Source organism: Heterocephalus glaber, unplaced genomic scaffold (assembly GCF_053883595.1).
Source record: "Heterocephalus glaber isolate CG9 unplaced genomic scaffold, H.glaber_assembly_v1.0 deba00001429, whole genome shotgun sequence".
In the NCBI taxonomy this organism is placed as follows: Eukaryota; Metazoa; Chordata; class Mammalia; order Rodentia; family Bathyergidae; genus Heterocephalus; species Heterocephalus glaber.
The window spans coordinates 3430635-3444033 of record NW_028258294.1 but is presented as its reverse complement, the minus strand read 5'-3'; the positions used below and the strand labels follow the sequence as shown (position 1 = coordinate 3444033).

Sequence of the window (13399 nt, the reverse complement as noted above, 5' to 3'; positions counted from 1 at the left end):
CTTGAGTTTACTATGGATACATACTGTGTGTGTTTGTGTGTGTGTGTGTGTGTATATAATATATGTAAATGTTAGAGCACTATAATGCTTTCATTGTTTTTCTCTTCCAGCTTAAATAAATATTTTAAAATTCTTATATTGAGTGATGTGTTTCTGAGTTTTATGTTATCTTGTATTTTCTGCTAAATTAAAAATTAACATAGAAGTAAGTAATCTTTGAGGTAGTTCAGATCTTTATTTGTAAGCTGGGGTGAGAAGAGGGTATCTAGGTTTGGAAATCACCACTTTTTAAAACATTTTATTGGTACATTTTAGGTATGCATTATGATCACATTCATCATTGGGAATTTGTACTTGTACATGATAACCACTTTGGAGTATAGTACTAGAATGTAATCTCAAAATTAGGAAGTATTTTGTAAATGAACCTGAACTAGGTTTTTTTTTTGGCCAGGCTCCTCTTATTTTCCCTGTTCTGCCTGCCATCTTGTGGTAGGAATTCAGAGAACACAAGCACACTCATCAGTTGTAGGTTTTCATACTTACTGTACTTACCTTGTAAGCTAAAACAGCTTGATAATGGAGGAGGGCTGACTCATTTGAACATGTAAGTCAGTGGCAGTGGATTTTCGGATGATGCCAAAATGTTTTACTATAGAACATTTTCATGACTTAAACTTTGTTGTAATTTTTTTTTATATGACAGATTAGTGGGTGAAAAAATCATTGAAGAAATCATAGATTTTTTTTTTTTTTGGTGGTACCGGGGATCGAACTTAGGACCTTGTGCTTGCAATGCAGGCATGGTGCCACTGAGCTAAATCCCTGGCCCAGTGATAGATAATTTTGATAGGTTAGGCTCATTTGCAAAAGATATGTTGGTGATGAAAATTTAAACACGATTTCATAACAACTCTATTAACTAATACTACATATTTTGCAGTTTAAAATTGAAGTTTGGACAGTTCACTATATTTGGCTTAATAAAGATCTATGAGTTAAGAGGCTCAATTTCAGCCAGATGTTTATGTGTTTAGGGGCTGGCTTTGTGTACCTCACTCCATTTGAATTCTTTAGATTTTCCTTTCAGCTCTCCTTTCCTCTACTACATATAAAAAAGGTATCAGTCCTTTCTCTGCCAGATTTAGAAAAATATATATTCTTCTTATGTTCTGTCCTTGAAGTAGAGGCTTTATTTTAGGACATTTTACAATATCTCACACTAGTGATGAATCAAGAATATGAAAAAGCAGTTGCTATCTCAGTTGCTGACACAGTTCTTCCAAATTATCACTGCACCAAAGCTTAGACTAAAAACTGTTACTTTTATATACATCTGTGTTATATTTCAACAGTTATAATGATGATGATGGAGGAGGGTTGAACCCTGGGCCTTACCCTTGCTAGGAGGCAAGTGCTTTACCACTGAGCCACAATCCCCAGCTATCATTTATTAATTTGATTTAATATTTTGAGCCTCCTGTGCTAAATGTCAACAGTAGAACTATGAGGAAGACATAATACTGTTTTCGATAAGCTGAGACTCATGGGAGAAACTGGTACATAAGCCAGCAAGTGTAATTAAGTGTAGTAAGTGCTCTAATTGTGATAAAATGAGTTAGCTGAGTTAAGGGAGTATGAAGCTGGAGTTAGGAAAATTTTGCTTGTTCCTTAAAGAGTAATCTGTCCTTGGTGCCACCTTGGAAAACCATGCATACAGATTATAGTCCCTGCACAGTTGTAAAGCTGTGTTTATCTTTACCTTTAAAGAGCTCAATTTAGTTGCAGTTCTGTTTATATCTAGGTATTTACCATCAGTAAATGAATCAAGCATTTGTTGATTTTAGTAGGAAGAAATTCTGAGTTCTCAGCTTTGTATATGTACATATTTGTCAATAGGTGAATCAAACAGTTGTCGATTTAAATTGCCTGCATTTCCAGAAATCGGAATGACATAAATACAATTGAGATCTGAAGGTGTGTGGCTCATCCTTTGTCTCACTGAAAGCATTTTGGAATGAATATACACTTGTCTGGGCATATATTTTATATACCCAAATATGAGGCAACTCCACATACAAAGCAAGCTTTCACTTAAGTTTTATTTTCCTTTACCTATTCAGACATACAAATGCTAGGGATATAGATGAAACAGTCTGAGTATTGAAATTCATTAGTTAGAATACACATTAAAGATTATAATGCTATTTTCAAATTGTCTTTTTCCTCCCACTCATATATATCTCACAAAAATATTTGATTCATACTCTACCAAAAACATCTTAAAATAGTATTTTTTTGGTCATCTAGATCTTCAGTTTTAGTTGCATAACATCTGTGTAAGTTCTTTCAGGTGCAACATTTTCCCACTTATTTTCGAAGGTTTTTCCCAGGCATAAGCCATCCATTCTTGTACCACTGTTTTCTTTCAGTCATTATGTATATTCTTTGTTCTGAAGGTACCCAGTATTTGTAACTCTGTGGTATATCCTCAAAAATACTGTATCTGTGTTAAATTTTTTATTTTTTTTAAAGTTGATTTCTTTTAGGGGGCCCTCATAAGCACTTGAAGCTAATATTGATGGAAGTCATTTTCGGTTGTTGTTTCTTTTTTCAAAAGAACTTTGTTTAAGATAACCAGATAATGAGTATTTGAAGACTTCACAGCAGTTTTTCTATTAGTTTTTAGGAAGGAAACTTCTCTCTTCTTACATAGCAATTAAAAAGATTGATCAGTTAATGAATGAAAAGCTTATTGCTTAATGACTAGGGTAAATACAACATAGGGCTACCAAACTATAGAATGATGTTTACCTTTCTTAATTATTATACGTGAGTCAGTATTTTGCAGAAAACAGTGACAAAAATGACATACTTAGTTGTGCTAAAAGGCTGATTTTTTTTTCCCCCCTATACCTGCAGTTTTCTTAGTAAGATAGGACTTTGCCTTATGCATTCATTGTGGGTTCTGGAGATTCTTTAAGATTCATTTATCATGCTGAGAAATTAGGCATTTGTTCAAAATGCTAATAAACTTCTAAAGTAGTGTCTGCCAAATTCTCTGCTGTTGAAACTGTGTACTTTATGTTCTTGTCCCATCTCTTACATTCTTGAAGAAATAAAGGAATGTGTCATGCTTGTCCTTTCTGCCATTAATCGTGATATGCTCCAAAGGGTGTGGGATGAATTATAGTACAAACCTGATATGTGCTATATGACAGTGGAGGTGCAAACAGATTCATAACATTACAGAAATAAGGATATAGTTTCTTTAGAAATTGGTTTTAACTAACTTCATATACAGTATACTTGCTGAGTAGTTTGGGAAGTTTTCTCTTTGTATCACTATTTTTGGTCAAATATAGAATGTGTTATTTTAAAAAATCAAATCTTAACTATTTTTGTTCACTGTGGTTTTTGAATTAATATATGGTAAACATTTTCCATGTATTAGTTCGCCTTGTAGTATTTCATAATTAGATAACTGCCATTTAAGATTCTCCATTAATGGATTTATTCGTTTGCAGTATATTCTCAGTTGTGACTTAGCTCCATAGTACTTTTTTTGAAATCCATCCAGATATCTTATCTTTTTAATATTCTGAATGCCCTCTTCATTTATGTCTGCCAGTTTTCTGTCTCCCTGTCACTTCTCTGGAGCATTTATTTTATAGTCAATCTTTAAGCACTGTTACAAGTTATTACCTAAAATCGAATCAGTATGCTGTTTAGATTTATTTCTCAAGGTATAAATCAATCTGAAGAAGATACTGAGTTAATTCTAATGGAAACTATAAAATTATAGCACTATATTCTCATAGGGAACTCCACAAACTTTAAAGATAACATATGAAGAGTGCATCTTAATTTGTGCCATACTTTGTGGAGTGCAATGAAAATGTTCATTGCATTTCTCAGACATTTGATACTTAGGACCAGGGTAAATGTGCCTTTGTGTGTGTAATATGTTTTGACTTCAGTCTCAATTCAACTTGGCTATTTTCTAAGTACTTTCACATTTTGCTATATGAAAAAAATGTGATAGTTTTTGTCAAAATCTCAGAAACTGTTTTTGTATCCTACAGTTACTATTTCTTGGTGAATATTTCCTCTTTTTCTTTGTATTCCTACCCAGGAAAAATTTCAGATTTCATCAGTGATATTTGGTTAAGCACTTAATTTGCCTTCCAAATACAGAGTATCTCCAATTTTCTGAATGATTGAAGAAAATAGTCTTGTGTTACTGAGGTGTGAAAGTCGTTACAAAACGGTCATTTTTTTAAGGGTTTAGGATATACCTTGTAAAGGCAATTACAAATGGGTTAACTTTTGAGTATGGGGATGTAGCTCAGTTTTAAGAGTAATTGCTTGGCCTATGTGAGGCTGTGGATTTGATTCCTAGCACCAGTAAACAACAAACAAATTTTTAAAAAGGAAAACAGGAAGGTAATTTCTCAGAAAAACCTTTTTGAAAAAAATAATCACATTTGGCTAAATGATTATGAGATATTGGTGTTCAAAAAAATTAATAACACTTTTTTACCTATGCTCATATATTAGAAAGTCTGACTTCATGGTTTTGATATAGTGTAGTGAATGCCTGTTTTCCTGGAGATTTAAAAACTCTAGAATTTTGTTTGGTGCTTGCCACTAACTGCGTTGCCTGACTTGGTGTAGAAGTAAACCCCTCAGTGTCCTAATTGAGGTTTCTGAAGTTGATGAACTTTGTCTAGGGAAGTCTATACAGGTTGGCAGCCTGCACTAGGAATATGGTTATAAGGCTAACAAAGTCATCTGGTAAGCGGTCTATTTTGTACTTTGTTGAAAATTTTTCCTTTAGTACAAAAACACTATTGTGTGTTTCCACTATTTTTCTTACTGTTTTTAATTAGCTCAAAATTTGCTTTACATTGGGTAGTTGGGCATTTACTCGCTGTGTATGTAAGTATCCTGATCCTTTACAAAAATTTAATTACCTGTATAGTCATAAATATTCAGGGCCTTTCCTGTGTAAGTACAAATAATATCTGCTTTCTCCACCTCAGACATTTTTAAAAGAACATGTTAAATAATAAAAGTGAGACCATTTTGTGTGGTAGGATTTGGTCCCTTAATTTTCTGTCAGAAAAGTGCTTTTCATTGTTGTGGTAGGCCTGTTTTCTTCATGCTGTTTAATACTAGAAAATCTCATTATTTGAACCTACATGTGTGTGGTACTTATCTTTTTGAGTTTGGGGTTTGGGAATTGTTAATGAAATATTCAAGAAAGTAGTGAAGTTTTTATATTCTCAAAGTAATCCAAGAAAATAGAAGATGTGTCATTTTGGGATCTTTTTGATTAGGAAAATTGTTACTTAGTTTTTGCTTTTTTAAGAAATAGTATCTTTTGGATTGAGCATGGGACATAAGTGCATATTGAGATTCCCATGACGTGTATGACTTATTTGGAGCAAGTTGCTTTTGGTTGGTCAGATGGGGAAAACATTTTCCTTCTGAGTTGTTGGAGCTCCAACTTGTAAAGATTTTTTAGTTACTGTAGAAGAAACATTGTACAGAAGAAAAATTAATACATAGAGAAAATGACTTGCTGAATTAAGATAGATCTTTCTCAGAGGGGAAGGAGATGTGATGGAGGGAGGGAAAAGGGAGAAAAAGGGTAGGGGATAAAGAAGGAATTGGGATTACATGTACCAACTCCACACAAGGAATGGAAACGTGTACTGAAAACATGTACACATGCACACACGCATACACGAAAGGATCAAGAGGTGGATGTATGGGGAGGGAAGAAAAGGAAAGGGAATGGAAAAGAATTATTAACGTACGTGTACCAACTTCCCACAGTGGAATGTAAACATGTGCTGCACACATGTACTCCTAATAAAAAAAGATACTCTGGCAGGGGCAGGGGTGGATATGAGCAACATAGGCACATTAACCCCTCTCCCAGTGTTAAACTAGTGGGTAGTCAGGCAAAGGGTGATAGGGTGAAAATGAACAAAATAAAGTTTCAAAAAAGGTTTGAAATGTTGCTTCGTGAGAAGGCTCTAGGTTGTCCCCAGTACTGAGGGAAATGGAGGGGGTGTGAATATCCTTTGCAGCCTTATCTTACCAACAATTTATTATTGATTTATAATTGGTTTCAAGTGCATTGTTTTCTATTTCCAACAGGCATGTAAAATGGAAATGCTTCCCCTGAGAAAAGCATGTTAAACCTCTATAATGACACCTAGGAAATTACATGGGACAATTTTGAAGAATAGTTTTTAAAACAAAATATATTGGTACTTTTTTAAAAAAAGATACTATTTGGAGTCTGTACTTCAGGTTGTATAACTTTAGTAGCCCCCCATAATACTTGTATAACTTTGCTTTTGCATTTGATTTACTCAGATTCATAATCTAAGCATGAATTCTTCATTTTCTTATGTTGCTATATGTGAAGTATTATTTTTTAGCTGTGGGAGTTATTCTTCAGATTTTATTTTGTTTTAGTGGTACGGGGGATTGAATCTAGAGCCTTGCACATGCTGGGCAAATACTCTACCACTGAGCTACCACTCTGGCCAGTATCCTTTAGTTTTTAAGTGGTCATTTCTAAGCATACTGTAGTTGATAATATAGTATATATACTATATACCACATAGTATATCATATTGTATACACTCCATATATATAAATATATACACACTAATTAAAACAGATCTATATTCCTTGTTTAAAATCAGGCTCTAATCCTAACTGTGATAAGGAATAAAAATTTATTGCAAACTTTTTAAGGTCTGTGGCAGAAGAGAATGATTTGGAAGTAAATAATAAGTGTAGAAGAATAATTCTGTAGTTAGAATTATGTGCCAGTTTTAGTAACTTTGGGAGGTTCCTCAGTCTGTGGAGGGAAAGAAAGCAATGAGGAATTACCTTTTTGAAGAATGAACAGAAATGGAAAGATTATAAGTCAACTACATGGAATGAAATAATGTACATGACAGAACATTGGAAACTGGTTCTACATGTATAGAAGACTAAGATGGAAGAAGAAAAGTATTGACAGTGACAGAAGGTGTTGTCCCTGTAGATGGTAGGGACATCATTTAGGTTTAGGGCAGTGACAGTGTTGTGTTGTAGGTCACTCGCTGGCCAGTTTTGAGAAAGATTGGAGATGTGGGATGGGCAAGACCCCAAATCAGGTGTTACCCAGAAGTATGGAAGCCAGTCAGATCAACGTTTTTCATTGAGGGAAGTCTTAATTGTGGAGTAATGGTTGTGGATTGCAGGATAATTAATCTCTTTCTTCAGATAATGTGATAATTCCCCCTCCCAAATTTCCTAATGCCTCCAGAATAGTTGGTACATATTCCCTAGTTAAATAAGATCTGAATTATGGGTTTGGTACTGGTGGTGGAATGAAGAGGAGAAAGTGGGTTTTCTGGAGGTTTAGGAAGTAGAATCAGAAGGACTTGTTTACTGATGGGATCTTGGGGTTGCATAAATATCAGCATATACAGAGATAGGAGCTCCTTTGGGCTGTATTGTGACAAATTTTATAACAAGTTCAATTTTGTAAACCCAAAACACAAGATTCTGAGGAATAAAATTACTGTTAATGCCATGTTCACCAAAATAGTTTGTGGAATAATGTAGAAGAAAAATCTAGGTACATAAAGCTAAATATGGGGGGAAGAGAGAAGTTAGAAATATAGCTTCTTGTAATTAGGAAACATCAAGGCAGAATTTTGACTTCAGTGCTTGAAATTTTAAAAGATTAAAAAATAAAGCAAGAGGACTTTGCCCTTAATAGATTATATTTAAAATAAGGCAAATGCAATACATTCAGAGCCTTAGGTTGGGTATAAAATAATATGAAGATTCAGAAAGCAGATCAAATTCCAGTTTTTACTCAGAAGCTGACCCATGCACATCCAACTTGAATTTACTATTTCATTTTTGTTGTAAGTAGTCTGTAATTGTGAAAGCCTTTTATCATTCTTCTGTTCTCTGGGCGCTCTGACTATTGTGTGCTTTGTTTTTTAAGCCCTGTTGGCCAAGGTACCTGCTTATTTAAATGCATTTGTTTAGCAAATGTTACTTGGTATAATCAGACCTACCAAACCAAACAGTTTGGAGGATTGTAAGCAGAAAAATGTTCTTAGTTACATTGTCGTTTCAAGATCAAGTTAGCTCATTTGAATTCATATTTAATCATTATGAACTAAATATTAAAAATGAACAAATTACTTAACTGTCATGAAAATCTTAAAATTTTTTCTCTTTATGGTAGTTATCTGAGACACTATATTTCACATGTATTTTAAAAGTAAAGCAGTTCATTTCCTAGGCTTTCCCTCTGGTTTTCTAAATTGGATTACATTTTGTATTTCCTGTATTGAATTTGCCAGTGATATCTTTTAAGCAGATTATATGTAATACTCTGAGGTCTGTTAAGAACTTTTAAAAATTAGTTTTGGCACTAAAACAGTAGTGTACTACATTATAGTAATGCTTTTGAGTTTGAAATATAAAATTAGAACTTCTGTTGCTTTAACATTGTCAAAGTAATACTAAATAGTAGTTTCTGAGTTATTTTTGATTTTGAAATTCATGCAGTAAGAAACATCCCCATTTTCAGTTGTATTAGCATTAGCTAGTTAATATCAACTGATACCTAAGCTGACTCAGCCAAACTGAAAAGACTGAGAAATAATATTTTATCTAAGCAACCAATCCTAACCCAATCACAGACCAAATTTCTGCTTTTATCTTTCAATTAGTGCAAACATAGCCCTCTAGGTAGGTATTAATAAAGGTATTGACCTTTAGCTTGCTCATGCTTCTATATGAATGATATCTTCAAAAGTATTAAAAGAAAATTTTTAAATAAAAAATTTAATTTTAAAAGGATGAACAATACCAGTATTGTAACTATACAAGTCCATGAGTAGTAAGAGAACTGAAAGTTCCTCAAGGCCTTGAAGCACTTTTTGAAATGAATGACGCGCTTGACGGCGAATTACACCATAAGGGAGTTTGATTTACTTTCTGGTATTATTGATCATTTATGAGTCCTAATCAATACCTACTTCTTGGTAATCTCAATTGCTCTTCTAAAATATTTTTAACAAATTCTCCAAACTGGCTGTTTTTGCTCCACTTTGTTAGGTTTTTCATGTTAGTGTGCAAATATGGCATTAACAATAAATTAAAACCAGAGAGTAAATTAATCTTAAAATTTTTTGTTACAGACTTAATTCAGTGCACAAATGAGATGAATGTGAACATCCCACAGTTGGCAGACAGTTTATTTGAACGAACTACAAACAGTAGTTGGGTGGTGGTCTTCAAATCTCTCATTACAACTCATCATTTGATGGTGTATGGAAATGAGGTAAGAATTTTTGATTAACAAGTATATTGGTGTGATTACTGATGATTCAACTTGATTCTCTCACTGAAACTTGAATGTTAACTTCAGCAAATGAATAATGTAGTTAAAGAGAGCAAGGTGCTTAGCTAGAAATACACTTGTAGGCCCTGCCATTTGAGGAAAGATGGCCCATAAACTAAAAACAGAAAGTGGGTCAGAGCAAAGAAGCTTTCAATAATGAGATTAGAAAGCAAAGATAATTTCAAGAAATGGTTTCTAAAAGCAGCACTGATTTTGCAGTCTTCAGTTATATACTACCTATTTTGTCTATATCACTTTTTTAATTGTAGTGCAGATTTCTGTCTGATTTCGTATGGTTGTCTGTGGAAATACTTCACCTAGTTCAAGTTTTGGAGATCGAAAATTAAAATGGCAGTTAGCTGAGACTGGTTGAAGAATTCCTTCTTTATCATAGATGTGTCTAAAGTCTTTCTTGCTCAACATGGTAAAAAATAAGCTAAGCGTTTGCAGTTTTCTGTTTGGAGAGAATCATCTTATTTTCATTGATAGTATGGTAGCTAATGTTTTGGTTCTCAATCTGGAATGGTTTTTTTCCTGCCCAGTGTACTTACTTGTAAAACTGTATTGAAAGGAACGTCCCAAGAACATTGGAATCAAACTAGCTAAATCCATACTGCTATGTGCCTTAGGAAAATGTAGTCCACAATGGCTGACATAGAAACTAGGGACATTAGTTGTTGGTGTTAGATTGCTGAGTACTTTTACTTTTCTGACATCCATCCCTTTACTTGTTACTTTGAGCTTTTCAATCATGAGACACGACTCTTTGACAAATACCAATGCAGCATTATTAATTTTTAGAATTAAAGCAGGAATTTACCCACAACTACTTTATCATTCAAGCAGATATTACTGTTGATACATTTTGGTGTTCCTTGTGGTCACTGTCCAAAAGTGTTTGTATTTTTAATAACTATAACCACAACTGAGATAAAACATTATATTAGCATATATATATATAATCATATAAATAAGCATACCCATATTTTATATTTGTTCTATTATCTTTACATAATTTTGTGTTCCATAATTTTCTTAATTATGTGCTGGAAATATAGTTTGTTAATTGTTCATTATTGTAGTACCACATAGAGCGATTTTACTAGTACTTTTTAATTATTAAAATGACTTCCAGGAGTGTTACCCGAGATGTGATTACTAAGTCAACAGACACACCTATTTTCAGGGTATGTGTTACTCAATAGCTTTCTAATTCATTATAATTAATTTACAGAGCCAGTAGAAATGTTTGGATCTAGTAGCTTAAATATAACTTAAAACATTTGGCCTTAACTAAGATGATAGTTTCTGTTTTTATGAAGAATGTGTTTACTTAGGATTGTGATCATTTATTCTGAAGAATTTCAGACTTATATGTGTTTTTCTTTGGAGGGGTACAATTTATTCTTTAAAAAGAAAAAAATCCACAAATATAACCAACTATAGTGCTAGATAAAAAGTATTCAGTATTGGCTTTCAGAAGTTGTAAGTAAGGTGATAGTGCTAGAGACAATATGTTGATAAAGGTAAAACATAGTTGAATGCCATTCCATATAGTTGCCGTACAGGAGAGAGAGAACATTTCAGTGTGTTTTGTAGATAATTTCATGTATAATTTGCCTTATTATCTTATTTAGATAATTTTATGTATAATACCTACATTATTCATTTGCTGAAGTTAGCATTCAAGTTTCAGTGAAACAAGTTGAAACATAAGTCATCACACCAATAAGCTTGCTCTGCTTATTTTTTATGCTAATTTGTACAACTTTTAAATTTTGCCATCAGCAGATGTGATTAGCTTGTGAGAGTGTATGCATGAGGTTTCAGCTATGCTGTAGGACACTAGTCTCAAACTGCATGAAGAAGAGAAGTAATTTTTTTCCTCTTTACCCAGTATTTGTCACAACCAGATGGGATTGGTATCTGATAGGTAAGGGCCAAGATTATTGCTAAACATCTTAGAATCCACTGGACAGTCTTCAGCAATAAAGAATTTCCTTCCTATGGTACATACTAGTAGTGTGCTAAGGTTGAGAAACATGACCACAGAGAAAAATCTCAAAAAGTTAAGACTGAATGGTCTTTGTGTCAAGGAGCCTGACATCAGGCGGCTAAGTACTCTTACCCTGTTTTTCCACTTAACTAACTGGATGACTTGGACAAGACACTTCTGTGAGCATTAGGTTTCTCATCATTATCATGATCATACGTTAATGAGAAATAGAGTTGACCAAGGCACCTGTTACAGCATAAGTTGTACATGAGTAGTAAATGGAAATGTAGAAAAATTTATAGATGAAATTTCAGAAAGAGAAGTATAGAGCCATTAAATATTTTATTATGAAAAATTTCAAACATATGCTATAGAATAGTGAAGTAAACGCTTATGTACCTGTTGTCTAGCTTCAACATTTATCAGTATTCTGGGCTGGGGATTTAGCTCAGTGGTTTCTCTGCCTGCTGTGCAAGCGCAAGGACCCGAGTTCAATCCCTGGTACCAAAAAAAAAAACAAAACATTTATCAGTATTTTGCCATTCTGGGGCAGCAAGACCATTCCAAGTCTATTTGTGTCTTGCTGTATGCATTCATTATTGCAAGTTTTTTAAACTTAATCCTCTTAACTTTCTCCTCCTATAAAATGTTAAAGAAAAACTATGGGAAGAAAAAAAGTATTTTACCATTGTATAAGTGACTTTTACGGTGATACATTCCACATTATCTCATGTAATGCAAAATTGAACCTGTGAACCATTCGCCAGATTGGTGGCATGGTGTTTAATACTGTACCATTTTGAGTATCACAAGGATGTTATTAGAAACGTAATCAAAACGTGATTAAAACCATGTCTTTGCAGCTAAATACTACATTAAATATAGAAGGGACAAAGAAAATTTAAGTCTGTTATCCCTAAAGACATAAATGAAATGGCCTGATAGCGTAAAACATGTTCACTTATAAAATGCAAAGGTTAAGAAGAATATTATCAGTCTACAAAAGAAATTGTACTGGTAGTGCCTTAGGATATTTTAATGATTTTTGAAAGAGATTGTTTTAGGATAATGGTGAAACATGATCTTCGGTTTACAAATTTGTTTTCAAAGTCCTAGTTTTATTAATTTGGGGTGATCTCAAGTGAACAAGATCTAATTTGTGGGTGGTGGTATACATCTTAGTTGATGATAAACCTCTGCATGAATTTTTTTTTAAAAAAGAAAGGGAGTCCTAAGGAGAAATGAATTTGAGAGGCAGTTATTTATCTGTCTGTTTCAGAGGTTGTATATAAAGGAAAGTTAAGGTAATGTACTATGATAAGCACTATGGTAAGAGTATTTTGACAGTATTTTGAAAAGATGAACTTATACATACATGCTGACCTAGTTCAGCCCTAAGTATATACATCCTGTATTTGTACATGAAGACCAAGTTAAAAGATGTCATTGCAATGTTTGTTAATAACCATGAAAACTGAAAACAACTTAAAAATCCCTAAATAAAGAAATGGAAACATAATGATGTTCACTAGAATACTAGAATATCACTTAAAATGAATGAACTAGATCTACATACACTAAATGGATAATTCTTGGGTGAAAGTTGAGTTAAAAGTATATTGCAAAAGAGTAAGTACGGTATGATATTTAAACCACAAAACAAAACTAGTAAAATTGTGAAAAAGTGTGGACTTGAGAAAAGTAATCGGTGCTGAAGAGGAAAGAAAGGGAATAAGACTGAAGGTTGTATTCAATGACATATGTAATGATACAACATTTTGATTCTATAATAAGATCTGAAGTGAATATGTTAATTGTGTTTAATCTGGGCAGTGAGTAAGAGTATCTTTATAGTATAGTTCCTTTTTATGATTAGGAATATTTTGTGGGGTTTTTTTAAAGTCATAAAAATTTGGCACACTAGGTAGTACCTATAGTACCACCTACTCGGGAGGCTAAGG

At 33.2% G+C, this 13399-nt stretch overlaps 1 protein-coding gene across 26 annotated transcripts in view; it reads left to right on the top strand.

Annotated features, from left to right (window-relative positions):
- Window positions 1–13399, top strand: part of Picalm (phosphatidylinositol binding clathrin assembly protein) — a 186906-nt gene that overhangs the window by 113075 nt on the left and 60432 nt on the right. For all 26 annotated transcript variants that reach the window (XM_087212108.1, XM_013066857.3, XM_087212105.1 and 23 more), the window contains one exon: window positions 9240–9382. In XM_087212108.1, coding sequence (XP_087068234.1) covers window positions 9263–9382 — 120 coding nt within the window. In that variant the 5' untranslated portion in view covers window positions 9240–9262. The remainder of the gene's footprint in view (window positions 1–9239; window positions 9383–13399) is intronic.